The sequence below is a fragment of the Mesitornis unicolor genome, unplaced genomic scaffold (genome assembly GCF_000695765.1).
Source record: "Mesitornis unicolor isolate BGI_N332 unplaced genomic scaffold, ASM69576v1 scaffold1788, whole genome shotgun sequence".
Classification (NCBI taxonomy): Eukaryota; Metazoa; Chordata; class Aves; order Mesitornithiformes; family Mesitornithidae; genus Mesitornis; species Mesitornis unicolor.
This window is the reverse complement of record NW_010199564.1, coordinates 936-14,873: the sequence shown is the minus strand read 5'-3', so window position 1 is coordinate 14,873 and position 13,938 is coordinate 936. Positions and strand designations below refer to the sequence as shown.

Below are 13,938 nucleotides of genomic sequence, written 5' to 3'. Positions count from 1 at the left end.
GCTTTGTTTGCAGAAAAAGCACCTGTGCTCATGTACACATTTCTGATGGCTTTTTTTTTTTGGCTCTTACAGCACCATTTCCTTTTCATAAGCAACAGCCACAGCTTAACTGCAACATTCTTAAACAAACCCCAATACTTGTTAAGTATGTTTGTTTTGCAAATAAGACTAATCAGAGGGCCTCAGTTCTGTCTGATGGTAACTTTTGAGAATTAGAAAATTTCTTTTCATATTGAAACACTTAAATTTAACAGACCTGTTTCAGTCTATCTGTCCGTCTGAGAAGGTTTCTGACTCAAGTCTTCCCCTCTCTCAATTCCAAATATATGGGGCACCCCAGTTTCAGAAACTTTCCACTTAAAGAAATCAGAATTCACATCTCTTGAAGACTTCCATTTAGTCTTACTGAGTCTCAAGCAGTTCAGTTTTCTTTGATGTCTACAGCGACAAATGTGAATCAATGTGGGGCATTTCCCAGAATTATTCCTGCTTCTCTATGCCTGTATTCCTACAGCTGGGTGTAAGGCTTTGCCCCCCTCCTACCTCCTTTCACCGAATGAGCTGTCTTTCTCTCCCAACATATTTTTTCAGCAGTGGTGTGCACAGGGGCCGACACGGGCATGGTTTCTTGTTACACAGGTGTAAGACCTGTGTTATTTAGGGATGTGGACCTGTTGGAGTGGGTTCAGAGGAGGGCCACAAAGATGATCAGAGGGCTGGAGCACCTCCTCCATGGGGACAGGCTGAGAGAGTTGGGTTGTTCAGCCTGGAGAAGAGAAAGCTCTGGGCAGACCTTATAGCGACCTTCCATACTTAAAGGGGGCCTACAGGAAAGATGGAGGGGGACTGTTCACTAGGGATTGTAGTGATAGGACAAGGGATAATGGTTTCAAACTGGAAGAGGGTAGATTTAGGCTAAATATGAGGAAGAAATTCTTTACTGTGAGGGTGGTGAGACACTGGCACAGGTTGCCCAAGGAAGTTGTGGATGCCCCCTCCCTGGAAGTGTTCGAGGCCAGGTTGTATGGGACCTTGAGCAACCTGTTCTAGTGGGAGGTGTCCCTGCCCATGGCAGGGGGTTTGGAATGAGATGGTCTTTATGGTCCCTTCCAACCCAAACTATTCTATGATTCTGTATGTACTTTACCATAGCTGAATTGTTCAAGGAAAGGAGGAATCCGCTGAAGTTCTCAGGCTCCTGTTGCCCCTGGGCCTTGTAACTCAGTCAACAAGCTACAGGGCTGTACACTTAAAAGCCTTATTTGAACTGAATCTGTGCCACTCTGCCAAGGTGGTGTCACACGTCAGTATTTGAACTTTGGGAACACTGTTGTGTAGCCGACTTCAACCTGGGCATGCTTTCTCTTAGGTGGTGCCGACACTGCGGACCATGTGGCAGCATGGCCATCAGGTGATAGTCTCGTATGAAGAGGGTGTGGAACTGCAAAAACACTGTGAGCTGTGGCCCCCGATCCCGTACTGGTGGGGAAACAAAACCACCACTCGTGCTCTTATCCAGTATTTGGAGAGCATGAAGAGGATGGGCCGTCCAGGTAGGCACAGGGAGTTGCTCGGAGGAAACAAGGGGCAGGTACAGCAATGCAAAACAAATAGGAAATTGGGTGTTCATAGCATTACGGGATATAACCACTTCATGTGTGCTTCGTGCATGGGACAACCCATGTTTCTTGGTGCTCTGCTCATCCACAGGTGAGCGCAACATTTGTCTTTGGTGGAGTGAAGACATGCGTCATTTTGTGTGTGGGCATAGACTTATGTAAATTGTGGCAACTGCTTCACTTGCACATTAGCCTTGTGAAAAAAAAAACCCTACAAGAATGGTGCGTGAAGGCCGTAGCTACATTAGGAAATAGCAGCGCTCAAGCAGGCTGCTGTAGTCTAAGCTGAGAGAAATTCAGTTTATAACCTCTGATGCAGCTCTGTGATGTGCATGCGTGGGGTGATGAAGGGGAGAGCTGCTTCCCCACCAAAAGAAAACTCGTGTAGCTGCACCGTGTTCTCGTCTGTCATGGAAGCAGGCTAAGCATTTGGAAGCAACCCTTTCAGAAACAAACCTAATTTACAAAGGAGGACTAATTAGTGGAGAATTTTTAGTCTGCAATGAATAACTTTGATTCATTTACCTAAACTGGAATAGTTCAATAACTGAGCTTGGTTTGATAACTATTTCCTAGAGCATGCAGTTGTAACAAGGGGAGACAGTCTCCTGAAACAGCTCTAGGGATATGAAACAATACAGAAAGATTGTAAAGTTAGGATTTTAATGATTCCCAGAGGAACGAGATCTGGAGTTAATGCAATTCAAAGGAGTATTTAATGTGTCATCTTCTGATTTTTGTTTCAGCACAATTCTTTGTAGCGGGGATTAACCTTACTGAAAACTTAAGGTATATTCTCGAACACCCATTTGGATCATTGAAGAAAATGACACTCCGGAGTCTTCCATACTTGAAACTCTGGATAAAGCAGCAGTATCCAGGACCAGAGAAAGAATGTATTAACATCATTGCTGGAGACTTCATAGGAAACAATGATTTTGTCAAAGATGTGATAGAACTTAACACAAAAATTAACCCATCATTACACTGTCAAAGTAAAGAGGCTGGAACAAAAAGCATTTCATTCTCAACTTAATCTGTGAAAAGCTGAAAAGGCTTTGTCTGCATTTATTGTGTCCTGGTTTGAACATCCTGGATCTCGTAAAGGTCCAGTTAACTTAAACCAGGGATGTTTTAAAGGCTCTGTAAGCACAGCATCTGGGTTTCAAGGCCTTTCCACAGAAAAGTGAGCAGGTAGACCTTGCTGAAGTGTTTAGAGAATTACAGTGTAGGTGTGATTTATTTGGAGGTGCTTAGATTCTGTAGCAGCTGGCAATATTGACAGTGCCAAGAACCTAATATTATTTTTATTCTACATACGAGCAAGAAGGAGATATATGTCAGTAGCTGCACAGATTATTTTGTGATAAGATTTTATCCTTCTTACAATTGTAAAGATACTCTGCACTACTTGCAACCCCAATTCTCAGTCTCTCTTTTATATCAACTTTTCTGTTTTGTTGTTTGGTTTTTTTTGACACACAAAAGGAACAGTTTAAAAATATTTTTGATATATGAGAGATACTGTATTGACAATCCTATTTCTCAAGATTTTAATGTATACACCACTAACATTAGAGATCTAGAACTAGCTGTACTGTTGTGTGATGAGTATCAGCTGTAAGCCACTTCACCAACAGGGCAGTCACAAAATCATGATTTTTAAGAGGTATGTGTATTTGAATACACATTCTTGTATCATTCATGCCAGTTCTGCAGTGATTAAGATACCAAAACTAGGCCTCTAGACAGTTTTGTCTGTGGTAATGAAATGTTTTGTTAGGTGCTGCCAAAATATGCTTTACATTGAAAATAAACACATAGTAAACTAATTCCTTAGCTAAACTCAAGACTGCTCTAAAAATACAGATTCTTGGCTTCTGCCATGCCCATTTGGGGTTTCACAACTGATCTTTTATTTACCTATTTCAGTAGCTCTATAGTTGTTTTTCCTCTCAGTAAGTATTTTTTCTTATGTAAAAACTAAGGGCTTTATGCTGTTCGCCACTGCATATTAATTCTGGTTTTCTATTTTTTTTAACGAACTGTGCAATAACAGATGATCATGAACGTAAGAGAAATAGCAAGCATCGGGACTAATGTGCATTCTGTAAAGTTCACTATGCAGCTTCATTGATATACCTCACTTTTCAATGCACTTTATATGCAAAAGCTGAGTTCAAATGCCTGGCAAGATGTTAATGCTTGCAGCAGGTGTTTGCAGAAGTTTGAAATCAACAGCTACCTGACAAGAGCAAACTCACCCTAGACTTCTCAGCGTGAAAGGCTAAGATGCTACCTCCTCATTCAGTCTCTTGCAATCACAAAATACATAGGAGTGGAAAGCCAAGCATTCCATTTATAAAGACGACTTCCTAAATGCTTTTTTACAGTGCTTTTTATCCTTGTTCTTACCTCTATTTACTTCATATTGAACAGTCAATTCAGTGTTGATTATTTTTCTAGTGCCACTACCTTAATGAAGTACGGTTACATATACTCAGAATGTTTTTCTGCCTATCTTTTGTACCTGCAAGTGGCTTACTACTCTGCCTAATAAAACTGATCTCATTGCATAATATGGACTGAAATAGTTTTGCTTCTCCTTTCTGTGATCGTGACTGTTTTATTGGTTCCTACTAGTAATTCATAACTCAGGTAATGGATCAGGTTTGGGTTTTGTTTTTGTCTTGTTTGGTTTGGTTTTTTTGTGAAATAATTTCACACACAATCCATGGTTTGCTGTACCTCAAATGTTTTCTCTTTAAGCATTGACACAGTAACAGATATTGTGGATAAATTACTGTAGGCAAGAAAACTGTATGGGCAAAAGATGTTCACAGCTGACTTTATTTATTGCCTAAATACACAAATTATGGGGTTTTTGCTTTACTGAAGTAAGTAATGTAAGTATGTAAGTAATACATATTTTGCTTAAATATGTATTCAAGCAGAATGCATGAACTTACCTGTATGATTCATACACAGCCAACATTTTGTTCACTAACTTTCCTTTTCCAAGGATGATCTGAGACACCTTAACTAGAATAAATATTGTTTTATTCTGAAAAAATAGGGTAAAAAGCTTTATTTCCATGATATCAGAAACAATACTTTTCTGCAGGTTAATTTAGATACCATCCAGTGATTTCCATTTGTTTGAGTTTCACAGCTTATTGCCAACAACTGTTTTAATATTAATAATATAGTGCTGTCCTTGCACTTGCTGATCGAGTGAAGCTCAAAGCTCTTGTTTCCAAACAGAAGTTTTCTGAAACAGTGTCCATTTCTAAAATGTGTCAAAAACATCAAACTGTGTAATAACACATCATTAACTTAATTTCACATCCTCTTAATGAGATCAGTTTCTTTTCCTAGAAAAGGAGGCAGTTTCATGGCATAAAAATCTGACTGCTAGGAAAGAGGTTTTTATATTTGCCAAAAGCAGAGTTGCCGATTATCACCTTCACCTTGGCTGTGCCATCTTCAGGCATGACTTCTACTTCCTGAACTGTTGCTTCTTTATAGAGCCAACTGTAAAAGTAAAAGCATATTAGCATCTTAAAGGCGTGGCATACTGCATAAAACGTGATCCTTATTTTAGGTCAACATGTTCCAGTCTAGGTAACTTAACACTTTAAAACATGCAGCACTTCACTTAACTTTTCATTTGCTACTTGCTCTTTGGAAATAAGGTATAGTGTTTTCAGGACATGGTTTAGTGGGCATGTAGTGGCAGATTGATGGTTGGACTTCAGGATCTTAGAGCTCTCTTCCAAACTTAATGATTCTATGTTTTACGGTACTAACACACAGAGCTCTACAAAGGACGCTTTCAGAAGCAGACTCTCCAACAGGGTTATTTTTTTCTCAGTAGGTCAGAGAACTTTGATAATTATCACTGTAAATCTTAATGCAGATTAAAATCAGTATGGTACAAAAGACCTGGAAATTTTAACACATGCAAAACTAAGAGTTTCATATTTCTCCATGTCCTTCTTGCAATTAAAAATAATTTACCTTAGCTGAGGTCCCTCTAAGTTGACATGAACTGTCAGAATCTTCTTCCCTGTTGCTGTCAAAACTTTTTTCTCTATTTCTTCTTTCAGCTCTTCTAAACCATGTCCACGCAGAGCAGAAATGGCTAAAGCATTTTCTTCAGTGGGTTTATACCTGAAAGGTAACAATTGCCAGCACATTTGCTCAGGAAGGTTAAGTTGTGAAAATACTCCAAGCACGGACAATTTAACTATGTTAATTTATACTGGCACCTTCCTACAGAGGCCACTTCTTGTATGACTCAAGGGATTTCTTTTGTCATTAAAATATAATTAATTCTTTTTAAGACCATAGTTTCATATGTAAAAGATTGAGAAACACTATTAAATGTATTCAGAAGTGTGGGAGTTATTTTCTAGACTAAGAATTAAAAAGCATCTCCTGCTTACCTTTCTATCAAATCCACTTTGTTATGAACTTCTACCATCGAGTCCAATAAATGGCTGGGAATATTCAAATTCTTCAGAACTGATAGAACAGTTGCTTTCTGGAGGACAGTTTCTGGATGAGTAATATCCCTCACATGAATTATTAGATCCTAGCAAGTATTAATATACAAGACAGTTGTTTAGTGAAACATACCAGGTTCAAGGGACTTTATGCTATTTTCACATTGCTAATTCATATAAGATACTTTCCTATCCATTCGATAATACACTGGCAGGTTAACACTGTAAAATTAACTACTAAACCAGTATTAAACCAATACTGCTTATAGTACCATGATGAAAGAAAATATGTAGCAGCTTAGTCCTTCACAGTATGAATTGCCTGCAACATGCCTGAAACAAACCCTGTCAATCAAGCTAGCTACAGAATTCACATTTCAAATAACCACTGACCTAATTTTTCAAAGCCAAGGCTGTCTAACAATAAGGCTTCAAAAATACTGGAGAAAAGTAAACTCTAATAACATTTTAGAAGAGTAATGCCTGAAAAAATGTTTCAAAAATAGGGAAAAAGCCCTCATGTAACTTGTAATTCTATTTTTACACTAAAAATCCAGAAGATTCTCCCTTATTCTTAGCTCCCGAGATACTATTACTGGTGCTTCACTTAAAAACCTTTATACGGAACTTAACAGTTTCAAGCACGTACAAGAACATATTTGCCATGATAAAAACCAAGCGACCAAATTAAATATTTGCATTCAAAATGTTTCATCATCTTTGCACAAGATACTGCTTCGAACTTCTGAAAATTAATTAGAAGTAAATTTCTTGCCTTTCATTTAACACTTCAGAATAAGAGAGAAACAGGATAGTTGCAGACAGCTTTTAAAGTCCTATTATTACATGGAGAAGAATCCAATCCTCAGGGGCATTCCAGCATGTAGCTACCACTGAATTTCATTACCTTTATTGATGATACAAGCATTTCATTTAAATGCCTGAGTATATGGAGCTTTACACTTTGCTATAACCCAGTAAAATAATGAGAAAATGAATGGAAAAAATTTATGTTTATTACATGCTGACTGCACCACATCACAGTCACCCACTTTTAGTGCAATAGGAAAACTTAAGTTAAAATCAGATCACTTCATTTTTAACTCTCAAGAAAGCTAGCCTCAACTTATTCTGATGTACTGTTTAGGGGTTTTTATATTTAATCAGCATAATCTGATTTATCTGGTTTATATGTAATGAATAATGACACAGACTCCAAATAAACCCCTTCAGAAATGTCTTAATATCTATACAGTCTGCATAATTTCAAGTGTCAGAAAATTGGCTTATGGTAAGGTATTTACTTCATTATCTTAGGAGACTACTATAGTCAGCCAGATACTTCACCACGAACAGCATGCCAATTAACTTCCCCTTTTTTGAAGGCATGTGGATTATCTTAAAGGAAATTAATTTGATTTCTCAATTCTTATAGTCAGTTACTTACTGAGTAAGCCACTTCTTCTAATGTAGCTGAAAAGGACTCAACCAGATTATGTGGAAGATCAGTCAGAAACCCAATAGTGTCAACATAAATAACTGTCATATGCGAGGGCAGATAGCCAGCATGGGCTGTAATATCCAGAGTGGCAAACAGCTGATCTCTGGGTTGAAGTCCTGCTTCCCCAGTCAAGGCTTTGATCAAGGTAGTTTTTCCTAATTAAAGAAAAAAAAGCGCAAGATTTTAATGGCTTGTTTCAAGTAAAATTTAATTGGCAAGGCTCAGGTGAGTTGTATGATGTAACGTATCTTTTCAGATCTATTTCACAAATTTAAATCTAGTCTATGATTACTTATCTCCATGATGTTAGGAAATCCAAAGACAGTCTTAACTTTTATAGCTCAGAATTGGACTTAAGGCCACATCTGGAAGCTATGTTGTGAAATCCGAAGATGATCAAAGACTGAACTGTTCTGCAAAGTGACTCACGCCTCTCACCTCCAAGACTGTCTGAAGGGCACTGCCATGACAGCATTAGGAAGCATACACTTACACACTCCTCTGTCCTTCTGCTGTCGAATAAAACAATTCAATATGTACTTTTTAAATCCAATAATAATCAGAGGTTCTAGTAATATGTAGCTTATTAGGTTTATACTTTCATTGGGTGTTACGTCATGAACGTAATACTAGAGACAATTTTTTACTCGGTGAATATTTCATGGAATTTAGTTATTGAAGTGCTCAGTATATATCCTGGTTAAAGTATTTATATTATGCATACAAAATTGCAACATATATGTTTTCTTTAAGCTTCAGTTTTAATAGTACAGAAGTATGGCATCTAATAAAAACATGTGGCGTAATCCAGATCCTTGACTATATAATTGACAGTAAAATTAGTGCAAGGTAAGTCTGTTTTTATAAAGATGTTGAACAATAAAATGAAAGAGTCTTAAAATGTAACCTGAGAAGAAGTGTCAAGTCCAAAGGCTATTTATGCCCTGTATACAAATTCACTTGTGTAAGCTATAGAAAAGAATAGGAAAAAAGCCCTTTAGCTTTATTTAGATTCTCTTATGAACACATCTCAGAACACTCTATATTAATCAAAGAAAAGCTACAGTGCTTCTCAACAACATTTCTCAGATCAACTGCCAAGTCTCCTGAATTTTCCTCCTATGCCTCAGGCCTTGCCAGTGATCTAAACACCCTGGTGCTTTTCTCCACCCATTCTGATCAAGTAATAAGAATACATATAAAGGGACACTAGCACTAAAGTCTTCAGCACTATATGTAAAATCCTTTCGGCACAATAGGTGCTAGGCATTTCTCCAAAACACGTCTTAAAGACTGGGGGAGGGGAAATAAAAATCTAACTACAATAAGCATCATTTGCTCTCCTAACTATATCCTAATTGACATGTATTCATTACACATTTTAAAAACTAATTAAAATACGAAGCCTGTTCACACTGAAATGAGATTCTAGCTAGAGTTTCTAATTAAAAATTAGACAACGTAAGCTCTGCTGTGTTACAATTTCATGAGTTTTTGCTTACCACAATTAGTGTAGCCCATTACTGAGATAATCGGAAACTCGCGTTTTCTGCGCTGAGTTCTAAGTAAAGACCTTTTTCTTCTTAGTTTCTCCAGGGCACTTCTAATTTTAAGTTCTTTTTCTCTCAAGACACGATTCTGTGTCTCCATGAATGTTTCACCTAAAAAACACAAATGAATAATTAGCAGAGGAGTCTACCAGAGAAACAGTAAACCTAATGTTGTGTATTTGGAAATCAAGTGAGTTAGCACCAGGGCATATGCAGTTATAAATAAGCAACTAAAATGATGCATTCTTGCCTAAGAGTTAGAGTGATAAGTGATTATTAAAACATACGCTAAGCACTCTAGAATAACCATGTACACTTACAGTAAAACCCTTGGCAGCAAATAGTCTGTTCATGGCCACTTACTGAGCCAGTACAGATCAAAACTTTAAGTTACTTTCCAATTGATTTTTGTACATTCACTTAATTAGATGCAGAGCACAAACAGTTTTTCCTCATGGTCTCCTCCAAATAAAATAAGATTTAATTACATCTGTTTAAAGGCAATGGAGAAAAAAAAATCCTCAGATTCAGGAGGATATTTAGACTTTACCTGAGCCCATGATGTATCTTGATCCACCTCTCTGCTGATCTAGCTGAGACACCTCATTTTTCAGATTTGACCTGGCAGTAGACTAACAGTTAATTAGAAGCAATTTCCTTTAGTCAAGCTAGCCTAAAATGCCTAACAGATGTGAAGCAGCAGTGATTTTAATAGTACAAATAAAACCACTAAATGACAGAGCTCTAAATAAAACCTGCTCATGGCGAGAGGCCTTGTGAAAAAAATCTGGATTTTCCCGGCTCCTCAACTGTGGTTTGAAAAGTCATGCAACTTTATTAGCAAATTATAATGGCTATTCTGAAATTTCAGAGAGCCAAAGATGCCTATGATACCTGCACACAACTCACATAAAATTCCACATAAAAATATTTCTATGCAATGTAATGTAGAAAAGTGGAAAATTCAGATACAAATTAATGCCTTTAATCTTTCTTGTTTATAGCTTTCCTTATTAAACACGTTAATGTTATATAGGGGATAAACATATCCAATTCCTGCACATTCTTGCAATCCACCTTTAGCATTAGAAAGAACTGGGACCTTTTAATGAGAAATACATTTTGTAAGGTTATCTATTGACCCCTTCCTGGTTTTGCTTGTCAGCAATGCAGCTGAAAACAATAACATTAAAGCAAATATTTCTATGTTCTAATCAAACATTGAGCATACTATGCAAGCACTGAAACTGTGTCATTTTTCTTCACAGTACAGTATGACCATTTTTGTTACTGTAAAGAAATAGCCACGATAATAGGTAAATATCAGTATGTGATTTGCATAGATCGAGGTACCTGAGAAGGGGAATTTCAGCCAAAGCTATCTGAAGTTTTGCTTCTTTGGTCCGTGCATTACAGCGAAAAATGTGAAGTACAACTGTGTATCTGTCAAAGACTTTCACACCCCAGGCATCTTCTAGTTCTTTCTTTAGCCATGTAAGACAAAAATAACCCAGATGTTTCTGGTCGCCCACAGCATCAGCAGATCAATCCCTACACAGCACTACAGTTACAGGTAGCTGACAGGCACCTCAACTCAGAGGATCTCAGGACTCCATTTCAGTGGATGGGTAACAATTATAAGCAAGGAAAGGCAAATTTTGGTCGACCACGAGGAAAGGTGAAAAAGAGCGTTTAGAAGGTAGAACTTTATGTCTAGCTCATTCAAGTCTGCAAGAATCCTTCCATGGCCTTTAGTGGATTCTGATGACAGCTCTCAGAGCCTCTCTCAGAATCAAGAAACTCAGTAGCTGAGTCCTTGCAAAAATATAATTATGAAGTGCTGGTATAGGAAAGGATAGGGGTAACACAGGAAAAGAAAAAAACATTATAAAAATAAAAAAGTAGAAAGAGAGGAAGGCAGGAAAATTATTTCATAACCAGCTTTTCACAAAATACTTAAAAACCCCCAACCAACCAAAATCCAAAAAACCCCTTCACCCTTCCTTGCTCTGATTCAGCAAAGGACACTTAAAATACGCAGTAGTCCCCCCTCTGCCATCCCTAAAATCCAGAATGCCTGTATTTCATACATGTTCTCAAACACTGTCTTGAATTAATCCTGTTAAGATTACTTAAACAGTTAAGATCTAGATTTGTGATTTTTTTTAAGCAAATCTAGTACTAAAAGTAGTACTAGAACCAGAAATTAGGGAATAAAAGCTAGGAAATTGAAATGAAACATTTTCAACTTCCATTTTATCAATAAATCGAAGTGTTCAAAATAACTACCTATTAGAGATATTTACCACCTCTGTTCATTTTGTAATCAGGGAAAGCATTCAAAGCTACCAGGAAAGCATTAATATTTGCTTGCAGATTTTGCAGGCATTTTACACCCTGCATGATGCTGTAGATGCAAAAAACCTAAAAAGTATTTATTTCAGTTTGTCTAAGCATCTCAAAGAGCATCTACAGTCCATCCACTAGTTGTTTTACAGCCAGTGTTAAAAATAAGGTGAAGCATGCTCCTCTCAACATAATCCATCCATTTAAAATATGGTTTCTTTTTAAGGTTTCGGAATTAAAGTTTAAATATTTGAAACATTCAAATATAAGCCTGCTTTGAATTTCATATTCAAAGTACCCTACAGCATCCACAGAACTACAGGAAAATAAATATACTGTTCATATAGGCATAGAAACTTGTGCATACAGCTAATCCAAAACAGTGGCATTCCTCATAACAAAAGCTGTGCTATCACTTCTGGTTTGTGAAAAAGACCCTGAGTAACTTTCCCAACATTTTAAGTAGAGCTAGTAGCAAAAGCAGAAGCAGAAGACTATAATAAATGGCTACTAGGCTGCTGGAAAATTTAATGCATGAGAGCTGGAAGCACATGATATCAACTGGACAAATGTAACAGGAATTGTTACCTTTCAAGACAATTCTGTCCAAGTGGCTTCATATATTATTATTTGCAAATATATTCAGAGTCATAACCAACCTTACTTCTCATAACATCAATAGCTTTCAAACAATACTCACGTAAAGAATATGATTTGACATTTAATTACCTTTGTTAGTGAAGATAGTCTTTCCACATTCATGAAGACAGCTGTCACATTGGGCAATTTTTTAATCTTTTCTAAAAGACGGATAACCATTACAAAATAGTGTTAAATGTCAACTCTCTTTTAAAAAATATACAGAATATAAAGCCATTTCGCACCGAGCAGAATGCTCAAAATATCAGATGGCATCATATTCTTTATTCTCAGAACAGTTCTATTTGCACTTCTTTAGTACTATGTAAAACAGCTGCCAGTTTCACTTATGTTAATCACATAAATGTATGGATTAAGCTGCCTCACACATTTTCAGTTAGCATGGGTTATTTCTATTCTGTGTTGTTTTTGTGACCTTAAAAAAGTTCTTTGAAATTTGTTTGCAAACCTGCATAATAGATAAACAAAATTCTCTCTCACTTCAGCTTTCACACCTATCTTAAAACAGTTCAGTTGCAGAAGTCTTCTATTTGGAATGATGCAGTGCTGAAAAATCTCAGTCCTTACCTGTCAAAACCTGAAAGTTTCCTTTTCCAAAAATAAATTTCTTGTCAGGATTTTTTGTAGGAATAATTATTTTATCTAAAACAGTCCAGTCCTGAAGGGTATCGACAAGAGCAACGGCTTCAGCAATCTGTAATTCAGCTTTAGGAACACACACAGACAAAAACAAAAAAAGATATCATATACTAACATAACTTTGCTCAGATTTCCAAGAACTATAGTATGGGCTTGAACTGGGAAAGACTAAGCTACACTGAAATTCTACTAGTGTATTTCTTTTAATCAGTAGCTCAAGAAGCAAAATGTCTTACCTCTAATCAGAATAATTAAACTTTTAGTTGGTGCAATTTTACCACACAAAGCATCTTTCTGCCAGTACAAATTATTTCTGTGGTTGTTGATTTAGAATAATTTTTAATTGTATTGTCAGCAAAGAAATTACCAAGCTTTCTGCCTCATCAAGTGTAATGAATAATTAGTGGGAAAATAAATTCTGTTATTTCAGATGAGCAAAACCTAACGTGATTAATTCATTGCTGGTTTAGGGCAATATTTAAAGCATTACTAACACAGCACATTCTGCTGCTGACTTCACTGGTACTTTTTCATAAAGGACTCACACTGGTTTATGACTTGCGAAAACCAGCAGATCCCATTCCTGTATTCTGGTTCATCAGTCACTTAAAAAAAAAACCCAAACAAACCAAACCCAAATGTCTACAAGGTAAAGCACTGATTTTTGAGGACTTCAAGAAATCACACAGACTACATGGGCATATCAGTAAATCCTGTTTTGATTCATGAAATAGGAATATGATCCTCTTCATAACAAATGTCAGCCTTCTCTAGATAGCAAAACATCACTGACATAATAAATAGGTTACCATGGTCCAAAAGGTAATATATTTTTATAGATAACCATGATCCTTTCTCCTCACTGTGTTCCTTATGAAATGCAGATATTTTCTGCTGTACCTGTGGTGTTTCAGCAATCATTCCAAAACATTTGTTCAGACTTCAGGCTCTTCATCTGGAGGGCCTAAATAAATGGAAAGGGATCACTGCTATTCTTTTGTATGTCTGGACAGGAAGGTGCCTTTGTATTTTTTTTTTTCAGTTGTAGAATGGGAATGCTTATGGAAATTCTGAAAAGGTTACAAACTTTATTCTGCAATGTGACAATTTGTTAT

At 36.8% G+C, this 13,938-nt stretch overlaps 2 protein-coding genes across 2 annotated transcripts in view; one reads left to right on the top strand and one right to left on the bottom strand.

The window, feature by feature from the left end:
- Positions 1-2,655, top strand: part of PLCXD1 (phosphatidylinositol-specific phospholipase C, X domain containing 1) — a 13,479-nt gene extending 10,824 nt beyond the window's left edge. The window contains exons 5-6 of the mRNA XM_010189468.1: positions 1,370-1,553; positions 2,366-2,655. Of these exons, the coding sequence (XP_010187770.1) occupies positions 1,370-1,553; positions 2,366-2,655 (474 nt within the window). The remainder of the gene's footprint in view (positions 1-1,369; positions 1,554-2,365) is intronic.
- A 2,196-nt stretch (positions 2,656-4,851) lies between these two features.
- Positions 4,852-12,889, bottom strand: GTPBP6 (GTP binding protein 6 (putative); the record flags this gene model as incomplete). Its single annotated transcript, XM_010189472.1, has 9 exons — positions 4,852-5,153; positions 5,640-5,792; positions 6,068-6,216; positions 7,575-7,783; positions 9,131-9,289; positions 9,729-9,799; positions 10,532-10,662; positions 12,254-12,324; positions 12,752-12,889. Coding segments are annotated over 9 exons (1,223 nt in total), but the record flags the coding sequence as incomplete, so codon positions are not given.
- Between the last annotated feature and the right edge of the window lie 1,049 nt (positions 12,890-13,938).